The sequence below is a fragment of the Planococcus citri genome, chromosome 4, assembly GCF_950023065.1.
Source record: "Planococcus citri chromosome 4, ihPlaCitr1.1, whole genome shotgun sequence".
In the NCBI taxonomy this organism is placed as follows: domain Eukaryota; kingdom Metazoa; phylum Arthropoda; class Insecta; order Hemiptera; family Pseudococcidae; genus Planococcus; species Planococcus citri.
This window is the reverse complement of record NC_088680.1, coordinates 33049834-33062161: the sequence shown is the minus strand read 5'-3', so window position 1 is coordinate 33062161 and position 12328 is coordinate 33049834. Positions and strand designations below refer to the sequence as shown.

The 12328-nt window shown below is 33.9% G+C and overlaps 1 protein-coding gene across 4 annotated transcripts in view; it reads right to left on the bottom strand.

Moving 5' to 3' along the window:
• Positions 1–12328, bottom strand: part of LOC135842249 (ras-related protein Rap-1b-like) — a 275884-nt gene that overhangs the window by 8128 nt on the left and 255428 nt on the right. For all 4 annotated transcript variants that reach the window (XM_065359613.1, XM_065359612.1, XM_065359614.1 and 1 more), the window contains 2 exons: positions 11136–11577; positions 4854–5239 (listed from right to left, as the gene is read on the bottom strand). In XM_065359613.1, the coding sequence (XP_065215685.1) occupies positions 4928–5239; positions 11136–11577 (754 nt within the window). In that variant the 3' untranslated portion in view covers positions 4854–4927. The remainder of the gene's footprint in view (positions 1–4853; positions 5240–11135; positions 11578–12328) is intronic.

Here is a 12328-nt window from a genome sequence, read left to right as displayed (position 1 = left end):
CAAAAAGAGCAATTTTTGGTAAAGTTGTCAAAAAGAGCAATTTTTTAAAAAAATGTTAAAAAGTGTCAATCTTTGAAAAAGTTGTCGAAAAGCATCAAATTTTTGAAAAAAATTGTCAAAAAGGTGTCAAGTTTTGGTAAAGTTGACAATAAGTGTCAACTTTTGGAAAACTTGTCAAAAAGTGTCAACTTTTGGAAAACTTGTCAAAAAGTGTCAACTTTTGGAATAATTGTCAAAAAGCATCAATTTTTGGAAAAGTTGTCAAAAAGTGCAATCTTTAAAAAAAAAGGCAAAAAGTGTCAATTTTTAAAAAAGTTGTCAAAAAGTGTCAATTTTTGGAAAAGTTTTCAAAAAGTGTCAATTTTTGAAAAAGTTGTCGAAAAGCATCAAATTAAAAAAAAAAATAATGTCAAAAATGTGTCAAGTTTTGGTAAAGTTGACAATAAGTGTCAACTTTTGGAAAACTTGTCAAAAAGTGTCTGTTTTTGGAAAAATTGTCAAAAAGTGCAATTTTTGAGAAAATTGTCAAAAAGTGGCAATTTTTGGAAAATTGACAAAAAGTGTCAATTTTTTAGATGGCGGAGAGGAGGTGTGAAAAAGCGTCAATTTTTGGCAAAATAGTCAAGAAGTGCCCATTTTTGGCATTAATGTTGAAAAAGTGTGAGACGTCCCTATTTTCACATTTTTCTCTGGAAATTTATTTTACACTTTGGGCGAACTTTCTTTCCATCTTCCTTCTCTGCTCCCTCCCCACTAACAAAAGAAGCATCCCAACGAACAGTGATTTTTCTAGATCAAACAAAACAGTTCGAAAGAACACACAAAATACACCACCAGGGCAAATTTTGAGAAATTGAACTTCATTTTCCAAATTTTGGTGAGTTTTTAAAAATTCAAAGAATAAATTTTCATAGAGCTGATTTTTCATGTTCATTTTAAAATTTTATCATCATGTCGATCAAGTCATCAAAATAAAAACATACAAATCCTCAAATTGCGATTTCTTCAATCATGCCATCAATTTTCAAACACACCGATACATTTTACGAACCACTAAAAGCTTGAAAAAGCAAATTGCGCGAATTTCCCCGAAAAATTATACTATGGCCTAAAGTATAGGTACCCAGTACGATAATGTCGGCACAGTACTAAACGAACACCTGAAAGCTGCCTAATTAAACATAATGCTGATAAGTAAGTACTCGAACAATATGCCTACGTAGATAGGTACCTACACTTTTCACTCAAGTTATACCTATTTTCACTTTCAGCGCAAAAACAGCACAGAAAAAAATAGAAAAATAAATTCAATTAACGACGCCAGCGCCATGTTCAGTGTTCACCTGTAAACGTCTTCCTCATAAACATGCATTATTTAGTATTTTTTTTCGCCGAGTAATTTCTCAGCGAAAATGCCTCCTCCATCAAGATAAATTTTCATCCGCTGTGCGCTCCGTATATATACCCTGATACATTTTACAACGTAAAGATGGAACAAGGATAAAACGCAGGCTACACCAAACATGTAAACTTTCCCAAGGTCAAGGGTCAAGTTTATACCGTATTTTCGGCAGTTCCACCTAACTAGGTATACGGTGTAACGTACCCCGCATTTGGTACCTTTCCTACACCTATCTACTGTGAAATATGTACGACATTAACGTAGGTATATTCGATTCTAAGATTTTAACCGCTTCCATAAGAAAATTACCGTTTTACCATAATCCCGCTGTAAGATCCTTTACATCGTCTTTGCCTTTATTCGATACCATAAAGTATTCCTTTCCTTTACAACTATCTTCGCAGTCTATTATCAAATTACACGATGAAGGGGAAAAATCCATAAAAAATAATTTAGCTGATGAAGTTGAAAGTTTCGAGAAGGAAAATTGAATCAAATTGAAACGCAAAATGCATTAAAAAGTGAAAATATAAATAAAAGAGTTGACAGAACCAGACTGGCAAAAAAAAATTCTCCGAAAGAAAAAGTAGAATAGGTTATAAAAGTACAAACAATTACAACATTGCATTAAAAGGCTACATAATTTCGAATATATGCAAATTGGCCCACATTTTTCCTAATCTTTTTATTTTTTTCTAGAGATGAAAAAGTTCCACCCGAGAAAAAAAATTGCATTTTTATTTAAAACGCAATTCATCTTCCAAGTCCCAAGTTTAATTTCAAATGAAATAAAGAAAGAAAATATACGGCGAGAGAATAAAAACAAAAAAACACTAATAAAATTTCTTAAAAATCCGCTTAAACTTGAAACAATTTCCAACGATTTTTGCATGTAGCTTAAAACTTGTTCATAAAAGGTTCATTTTATGAATTTTTTAAAGTGAATTTTTGAAAAATTGATTTCGATTGGAGGATGGGGAAATTTTTTTCTAATGTCATCAGAAGTAAACTTCGTAGAGTAGGACAATTTTTGTAATAACAATTTTTCTAGTATAGGTACCGCATTTACAGAGAAAAATGTAAAAACCCGACTTAGAGGGACTTCTCACCCTCTCCAGGGTGACGCTCGCCACCAAGGGGTGGAGAATTTTAGTACATAAGTACGTTGTTCAGGGAAGTATTAGGTATTCTCTACATTTGAAAAAAAAGCCCTCGTGTAAAGATTTTCTGGGTCAACCATAAAAAATTTGTCTAGATTGACTGGACTAATAAAACAATCTCTCTCATTGCTCATTGTTGCAAACTAGAGGTTTTTCGGAAGGAGGGATGGGAGAGAGCGACTGAAAATTTGCTGATCGGTATGAGAAAAAAATACCAATTTTGTCGACTAAAATGACGAGTTTCTAAAAAGATGAAATGACAATTTTGTCAACTGATATGATTGTGTACTCGTACTCGTACTTATGTACATATAATACTCAGTTACTCACATTAAAGCTTATTAAAAAATTGTTACAGTATTTTCCATTTTGAACTTATGGAAATTTCAAATGGAATTTTTTTTGAATGTTTTGGCAAAAAAACCACGCAAATTTCCGAGAAATTTTAGCAAAAATTACGACCACCTAACCATTTTATCAAAAAACTGTTTCCTGAGAATTTTGACGAAAAAACATTACAATTTTCCGTCAACTCGTCAAAAATTGACACTCTGATCATTTTGATAAAAAACAGGAATTTTTAGCGACTTTTTGAAAATTACTGGAGCCTCCAGTAGATTTTTGAAACTTGAAATTTCGCCAAAATTTCATCAAATGAAGATGGAAAGCTGAAATTTACTCTGCAAACTAATTTCAATACGATACGAAGTCGACTGTATGGTAGTTTCAGGTGGTTTTGAAGCTTCCAGCCACCTTTTGAAAATTCCAATTTTCCTAAAACACCATAAAACCTTTCAAAAAGTCGCTAATAGAGGCTCCCAAACGACTTGAAATCCACCTGCAGTCGACTTCGTAGCGTATTGAAATTAGTTTGCAGGATAAATTTCGGCATTCCAGCTCCATTTTGACGAGTTCCAAAAATCCGCTGGAGGCTCCAGAACTGCTCAAAATGATTTGAAACAGCTTCCAATCGATTTGGTAGGTCAAAAATAGGGTATGTCCAAAATTTCAGATTTCGAAGTCAATTTGGTAAAATTTTGATTTTTCCCCTCATTTTTGGCCTGATTTTTAAAAATTCATCAAAAAAGTCACTTTTAGCACTTGAAATTTTGACAGGTGATAAATTTTCGCCTGCTCTTTCGACCTACCTATGTTCGGTTTAAAAATGGAACCCAAAATCTGCGAAAGATTAACCGGGGGGGGGGGGTTGCAGTAGATCCTTATGCGGCACCCTCGACTATAATTAAAACTTTGGTTACGGAGGTTTTAGGACTTGCTCTTTTGGTCTAGCTTGGTTTCATTCAAAATCGATCAGAGTCAGTTCAAAAAGTTCCCTTTCGAATAAAAAAAAACGAAACTTTTACCACCTTCTAACTAGCAACGCAGGCCGGAAATCATTTTCAAAATTTCAACATTGATTGTCCACTTCAATATTTTTTCGTTGAACAAGAGTATTTTCTCGAAATTATCCACTTTGAATCCAATTCTCACTGGAAAAAAATACCCACACAAAACCTGCAGAAAAAAAAAACTCAACAATCACCTCGATAAAAAATCTCAGCCTTTAAAACAAGAGGATGAAAAAAAAATTCACACCGCAAGTAATTCTCGTTACAATCTTGAAACGCAATCCAATGTGAGCCCTTTTGCCAAGATCTCATTACCTCTTACAGCCGATTAAATTACAAAAGATAAAATATAACGATAACGAGGTAACTTAATACCACCACATAGCCATAATTAAACGGAGAAAAACTCAAACACTAAGTTCATTCAGAATACCCAGTCCCAGTCCCTCACCGCTGCAGCGACACATACTCTTGATAAAGTTGCAGTTGACATTTCAAAGATATAGGCCAATACGGTAGGTAAGGGTCACGATGGCGAGAAAGGAGGCACGAAGGGAGGTAAATTTCATGACAATTATTAATGCCGGTTTATTAAGCGAGTTAAAAATCAAGCCATTTATATTACATCACGCTATGGTTTTACCACTTGGAAAATTTTACCGTTAAATAGTCGCGGTTGACCTTAACGCGTTCATAAATCATTTATTAACTCGAGGCGAAAATGATGAAGCGTTTTTACTTGAAAATCACTTTTTAAAAATATCGCCCAGTTTTGATGCGGTGGTTTAAAAACTTCCTTCCCATAAACCACCGTATCATCTTTAATTATTATCAACGAGCAAAATTTCGTCTTTACGAACTACCTAAATACATCGAGACGAACCTCATCATTTGGGTTGGTTTTCTTTCTCATTTCGTTTTTTTCCCTATGGTTTTACTCACCTCGAGCGTCCGGGTTTCTTTATCAGAAGGAGGAAAAAAGGTATAAGAGTATAGTTTTTTTCGTCGATCTCGTATTAGGAAATCGTGCAAGAATTTCTTTTTCCGCCGCTACTCGCGTGTTTTTCCCTTATCGTTTCTAAATGCTGTAATTGGGCTGCTGATGGAATAGCCGGATGTGATTGGTTGGGAGTAACAGCCGGCGAATTAGGAGGCAACGAGACTCTTCTTCTTCGTCTCAAAGCCGGACTCAGGTTATATTTTATTTTAGCTTGGGTTAATAATTCTTTAAATACTTCAGTAACGTTAAGATTATTCTTAGCTGAAGCTTCGACGAAACCATTCTCCCAATCTACCGTCACCACAGATTCGGTCGTTTCGTAGTCAACCTGAAAGAAAAAGAAAGAAAAGAAATTGAAAAAAAGCTATATTTTACTATCGTTTAATTGTACTTTAAAAGATGGTAAGAGATTCTGTATAAAGATCTTCTCTATTACACACAAAGCGAAAAAGCTTTTTATATTTGAACGCGAATATATAATAAAAACCAGCCATAAAAGTTTCTTATTACGTATTCAAAAATGCCTACGTTTTTACGCAATTCACCTCCACTTTCAAGAAGCCTCTTTTTCTATCATTATTACCATTTTATACTTAAATTTACCTCGTCGTTTTCCCTTATTTCTTGATAAGAGTTTTACTCTCTTTCTCTTCTATACACAACACGATGAACAAAAGTTTTGCAGCCTTATGAACCTAACCTACCTACGTATGTGTATTATCAATAAACACTTATTCTACATATATGTTCTTTTCCATCTCCTCTTTCCCTTTCTATATACTCCGAGTACAATCTGCATCTTTTCCTCAAGAGAGAGATATAGAATCTCAAACGAGAATATGTAAATAATATGCTTTAAATCTCGCGTATAATGTAACGCTGTGTGTGCCCTGCCCTGACGCCATTATACATGACTTTTACGTTAAAAATTCATATAGTGAGCATCAAGTTGTTGTTGTTGTTGCTTTTAATGTACAACATGTTGTGCTTTTCCTTTCCTTTTGCAAATAGATGATAGTGAAGTCGTATTTCTTTATATAGACTATTAGGTAGGTATGTACACTATGCTTCATATTTGAGAATTTTTTCAAGATTTAATAAACGATTTAAGCAGCTATTGTATCTTTTTTTTTAGTGTTTTTGTTTTTTTTTTTGCTCAGAGATATATTTACTTAGGTATCTACTAATATTTTACGACGAAACAGAGTGGTAGATGAACAAACTGAGAGATACACCTTCCTGAAATTGGATAGGTTTGTTGAACGGATAATGCAGATTTAAAAAAAAAATCAATGAACTCGAAAAGAAACGCCTTATGTACGGAAATGAAGTTTAATATCACACGACCTTGCATCGATATGCTCTAAATTACAGGTTTACGAGACTTGAGAGAATAGCATAGGGTCGATGATACAGTTTAATTAAATAGAATATCGTGATTTATGCCGAACATCTTTCAATTTGAGAGAAGAATGATGAAATAATTTTTCATTTTGCAGTTTATAAGCGAAATGTAAGAAGTGAAAGAGCACGAGCGAAAAATTGATTTCAGTCTGAATAATTCATACGTCAGTTGACAGATAAAATGAAATCTTGATAAATTTGAATCAAACATTGTGTCGGGAATTTCAGCATTGGCAGCATTTGAGAAATTCATAAATTTAAGCAAAATTCAATTCCATCCTTAATCTAATCCAATTTTTTTTTTTAGTCAACTGTGATCGTTTTATTTTTTCGGTGGCGCCTTATGAGACGAATCCAGTGATGCAAAATTTTCATTTAAAAAAAAGTCACATAGGAGACCTAATATGTTTGTAAGTCTTCCATTTGGTATTCAACATAACCGATTTTCGAAATCCAGACCAAATGTAATTCAAAATTTTTTAAAACTTGTACAACCTAACCACAAATTTTAATTTTCAAGGTGAACGTAATTTAACCTCCCTGATTCCCAAAACAAAGACCACTTTCAAAATTCAAACCAATCTAACCAATTTTCAAATTAAAGTCAAGCCAAACCAACATTTTCCCATTTTCCATTTTTTTTTCAGTTGATGACCACAACTAATTTTAATTACAACTTATAAAGGCAAAACTAATCTGTTTGTTTGCAAAGCTAAGCTTAATTTCAAAACTCGAACCAAACCTAATCAACATTTTCCCCTTGTAACCAATCAAATCAAATCAAATCAAATCAATTTTCGAATTTAAGCTAAACAAAACCAAAATTCTCATACTTGCGAAACCTATTCGAAATTTTTCCATTTGGTAAAATAGTGAAACTAGTCTACAAATATTTTCAATTTTTAGTCGAACCAAGCCTCTCATTTTAAAAGCCAAGCCCACTCTCAAAATTCAAACTAAATCCAATCCCAAAATTTTTCGTTAGCAATAAACCCACACAATTATCAAATTTAACTCAACCAAACCTAATCTGAACTTTAAGTTAACCAAATGAAGCATGTGTTTCCAAAACGCACTAAGTCCAAAAAAATATTGATAAGAAATTCATGGTACATAGTACAATTTGGAAATGTAGAAATGGCCCAAATTGGCTGATTTTTTGATATGTTGTAGCCAAGACCTCTGGGCACAACATATCAAAAAATCAGCCATTTTGGGTCGCAACTTTATGCTAGATGGCTTTGCAACCTCAGAATCGTTGAAAATGGACTTAGTGCGTTTTGGAAACACATGCTTCAAATCTAAGTAATCAATTTCAGGACTTGTTACTCGTACCCTCTCACCAATTCCCCCTCCCCCAAAGTAACCAGTATAGTGACCAAAAATGTTCAAAAAAGTAACCAAAAGATAACCAAAAAAGTTACAAGATGTGAGCAGAACCTTTATAATTATACATAGAAAAAAAATCACAAAAAAGCCAGAACGATTTCCTTAAAAAATGTACAAAAAAAATTTGGCGAATTGGCAAAAAAACATGCTTTTTCCAAATTTTTATCAGATAACAGAGAACTTTTGGCAATTTTTGGAAAAAAGCGAGACTTTAACAATTTTAGTAAAATGCAGAGTGTTTTTTGGTGATTTTTGGCAAAAAAAAGACTTCACCAATTTTGAAGAAAAATAGAGATTTTTTAGGATTTTTTTTCGGAAAAAACGACAATTTTCAATACTTACATTTTGCCAAAAAAGTGAAACTGTTTGGCAATTTTTTGCACAAAAGTGAGACTTTTTGGCAATTTTAGGCATTTTAAAGCAAAAAAACAAGATTTTTTTCAATTTGGTAAAAAGCTAGCATATTTGACAATTTTTGGCAAAAAGTAACTCTTTTTTGCAATTGAAGAGCTCTATTCCAAAGTGGGTTAAGTCATTTTTTCCTCCAAAAAATGCGTTTAAAGTTTTTGATGCTGAAATTTGTTCTGTTTCCAAAGGTCGGCGCACCTTTCCTTTCTTTGGACATAGAACAATTACTTGTAGAAAAATTTACTTTGAAAAATCGATGACTTGACCCACTTTTAAAGTAAAAATCTCCGCAAAAGGTGCCTTTTTTAAAATGACTTAACCCACTTTGGAATAGAGCTCTTCAATTTTTGTCGAAAAAGTGATAACTTTTTGCAACTTTTTGGCACAACTGTGAGTTTTTTTTGAGTAAAGTTGACAAAAGAAAGACATTGACAATTTTGACAAAAAAATGAAGGCTTTTTGGAAATTTCTTCTACAAAACGAGAATTTTAAGCAATTCTTGTAAAAAAAGAGAATCATTCGAAATTTTTTGCATAAAGGCGACAGCTTTTGGCAAGAAACAACACTTTTTGGAAATTTTGACAAAAATCGAGACTTTAGATGATTTCAACCAAATGCAGGGCTATGTTATCATAACACTGACAAGAGAGTGTAATTAGTCGAAAAAAATAAAAAAAGAGAATATTTTCGTGAATTCACTTGTTGATACGTACTTTTTTTGGGGGGGGAGGGGTGTTTGTAATTGCATGATATTTCCTAAACATTTTTTTATTAAAAAAGTAGAGCTAACATTTGAAAAATTGAAGTTTTGAAAATGTTTGAAACCTCAATTTTGGTAACAAAAGTTTTGAAAAAGTAACCAATTCGGTAACTTAGTTATTTTGAAAAGTAACAGAACACAAGCCCTGCAATTGTCAAATTTAGGCCCAACAAACACCTAATTTCTTAATAATTTATGCAATAGTCTAATCTAACCTAAATTTCTCCATTTTTTGCCAAAATTGAACAAATTTTCAAATTTGTACCCAACCGAATCTAAATCCTTCCACTTACTAAACCCCACAATTTTTGAAATTTTAGGCAAACGAAACCGAAATTTCTCCATTTTTGAAACAAATACAATCAAAACGGCTCAATTTATAAATCAATAAATCTAAGTGATCTAAATTTCAGTGATCGCATCCAATGCTATTTTTGAATTCGAGTCAATCCTACCTGAATTTATGCATCATAAAACTACATCAATTTTTGTTTAAAAAAATTGGATATTTTTTCTAAAACTCGATTTTTTCCTGACTTTAATCTTAAAAACGTAAAAAAAAATTTTGAAATACAATTTGCAAATTTCGTTTTTTCAAAAAATAATTTTTTTGAGGTATGTACATACTTTTGATCAAGATTTTGAATTTTTTTTTAGCAGATTCCTTTGATTTTAATGAAATTTGTTCTATTTTTTTTTTAAGGTGGAAAGGAGGGCAAAGGGGGCAGTTTTCCCCGGGCCCACGCTTTCTAGAAGGTCCAGCAAGAAAACTTGTTTTTGATTTCTCAAAACACAAATTTTCAAAAGATTTTGCCTTTTTTTCAAGATTGAAATTTCTAAAAAAATATCATTCAACTTTTTAAAGTTTTAAAATGAAAAAATTAGCTTCTCGCGTAAAAAGTATCGCTTTTATGCCTCTCGAAATACATTAAGAGCTTCCGCCTTCACTTGGGCCTGTTCTCTTTTCTTTTTCAAAATCAACATCCTAATATAAGAATCTTTCAAATTCTAAAATTTTAAAAGTCAAAAAATAATTTCCTTGCATGAAAAAACATAGTTTTTGGTTCTCTCAAAGTACAAATTTTCACAAGTTTTCGCCTTCGCTTTGCTCAAACCTGTTTTCTTTTTTTTCAAAATCAACTTCTTAAAAAAATATCGTTTTTATAGGTCTCTCAAAATCGAATTTTCAACAACTTTTGCCCTTGCTTCGCTCGAGTCAATTTTATTTCTTCTTCTAAAATAAAAAAATTCACATTTGGGCCCCCAAAAACCCAAATCAGAAAACGAAAATTTTTATAAGTCATATGAATGTGATATCAATCGGCCAAATTGGTATTTTCCCCTTTCATGCATCAGTCGACAAATTGTCAGTCGAACCCTCTTCCCCTCCTCATCCAAAAACCTCTACATATAGTTTCGTCCCTAGAAATTGGGTCAAATTATATTCGCCCTGGGCTCGTATCGAGGTTCTCAACAGCCCCGTATGCATTTCCTTCTTTTTCCATCGAATCGACAAAACATCTCACGAAAACAAAACCACACAAAATCCCTCTCAGCAGTACGACAATTCATTATATTATTCGTAACAAATCTAACCTCATATTTGATACATTCTCTCTCTTCAACGCTACATTACCTCTTTTGCGCGATAATAAAATCAGAGCCAAAAAAGCGCCTCCTTTATCCCGGTATATTGCTCGTTTAGTATAAAATATACCCGACGAGAGAATTTCTAGCTTCTTATTCGAAATTTCGTCTTAACGATGCACAACGCAACGTTCGACTCACGGTTCGCCTTACTTATACATAGTATAACGTGGTACACACACACGAAGAATGAAGCGAAAGCTCCATCGGCCAAGTTTTTATTACGTGTTTCAATATGTAAATAAGAGACGTTAAAAGTTGCCAAATTTTGAATATCTGTTCAGCTACAGGGAAGAATCCACCCCCATTCCCATAAAAGGAGGAAACCCTTAATGATGGTAATTTTGCGACTAGAAAAAATTAAGTAACTCTCGGTTCGAAAGATAGAGAGAATGAAAAACTTTTTGGCACCGAGATTCGAACTGCGTAAGCGTATACCATTCGTGGTAGATATAGAACTACCGCACCGCAGCATACTCGGCTCGAGAAGCTCGATTATCATAATATTCTACAAATAAACGCCTCTCTCATTAGCGTATAAAGACAATAAGAAAGCCTATTACGACTGCAGACACGCAGATGTTTAATTAAACGCACGCTGTAGGTATACACTTACCTGTCTTTGGTCATTAGCTAAATCGAATTTATTGCCTACGACGACTATGGGTACCTCGGCCGTGCCCTTCGTTTCGATGATCTGATCTCGTATCAGTCTGACTTCTTCGAAGGTACTGGCATCGGTGACCGCATACACCAAGATGAACGCATCAGCTGAAGAAATCGATAAAGCCCTCATGGCTGGAAATTCGTACGACCCCGACGTATCCAGAATATCCAACGTTAGGTGTACTCCGGTAACGCTGAACTCTGCATGGTGCATTTCCTCGATGGTACGTTTGTATTTCTCCGAAAACGTTCCGTATAGAAATTGCGATATTAGCGACGTTTTGCCCACTTTGGCAGATCCCATCACGACGATTTTATGTTTACTGGCTGTATTACAATTCGATCCTTCGGATTCTTCATTAATACCCGAATCTGATTGGCTGTCCGAACGGCTGTAACATAGGCAAAAAACAAAACGCGTCGTTTAATATATTAAATTCGCCACTCGTCGTATTGTTTTTACTCGAGCGCCAATTAAATTCAACCATTTTTGAATTCGAGCCAAAACAATTTAATACTCTGCGCCGCAAAGTCCATTCGACGTTGAAAAATGTTGAACTTTTGTTGGCTGGCGAACCCGCATCCACCGTCGCATCGCAACAACCCTATCGATATTTTTACCAACTTTCATTACCTACATGCAGAAAGAAACCAAGCCTACACATGGTACCCCTTCTCCTCATCCCCTAACCTTTGGCAAAGTCGTCGTAAATTCCTCCTACGACCCGGGCCCGAGGCGTATTCGAAAATTAAAACCGAAAGTGTTACATTTCTAAATTAGTACACTATATACGAGAGTAAAACGTATAGCCTATACCGTACTAATACTTTCTTCACTCTCTTTCTCATCTCACAAAAACATAGCAGTCCTCTACTAGATACGTATACTGGCCACATACGCGAGAGCAATAAAATAAAGTGCAGGGAGGTTAGTATGTACTACAACGCCGTATACTATGGCTAAGTTTTTATACGTAAATTTGTGGCCCTATATAGCTCGAGCTACACAACGTAGAGAGTTGCCTTACTCCATATAAATAAATTTATCTTTAACGATGGCGAATTTCCATTAAACTAACATTAAGTATAATAAATTATATCGAAAATTTTCGGCTTTACGGTAGCGAACCAGCCGGAGGAGAG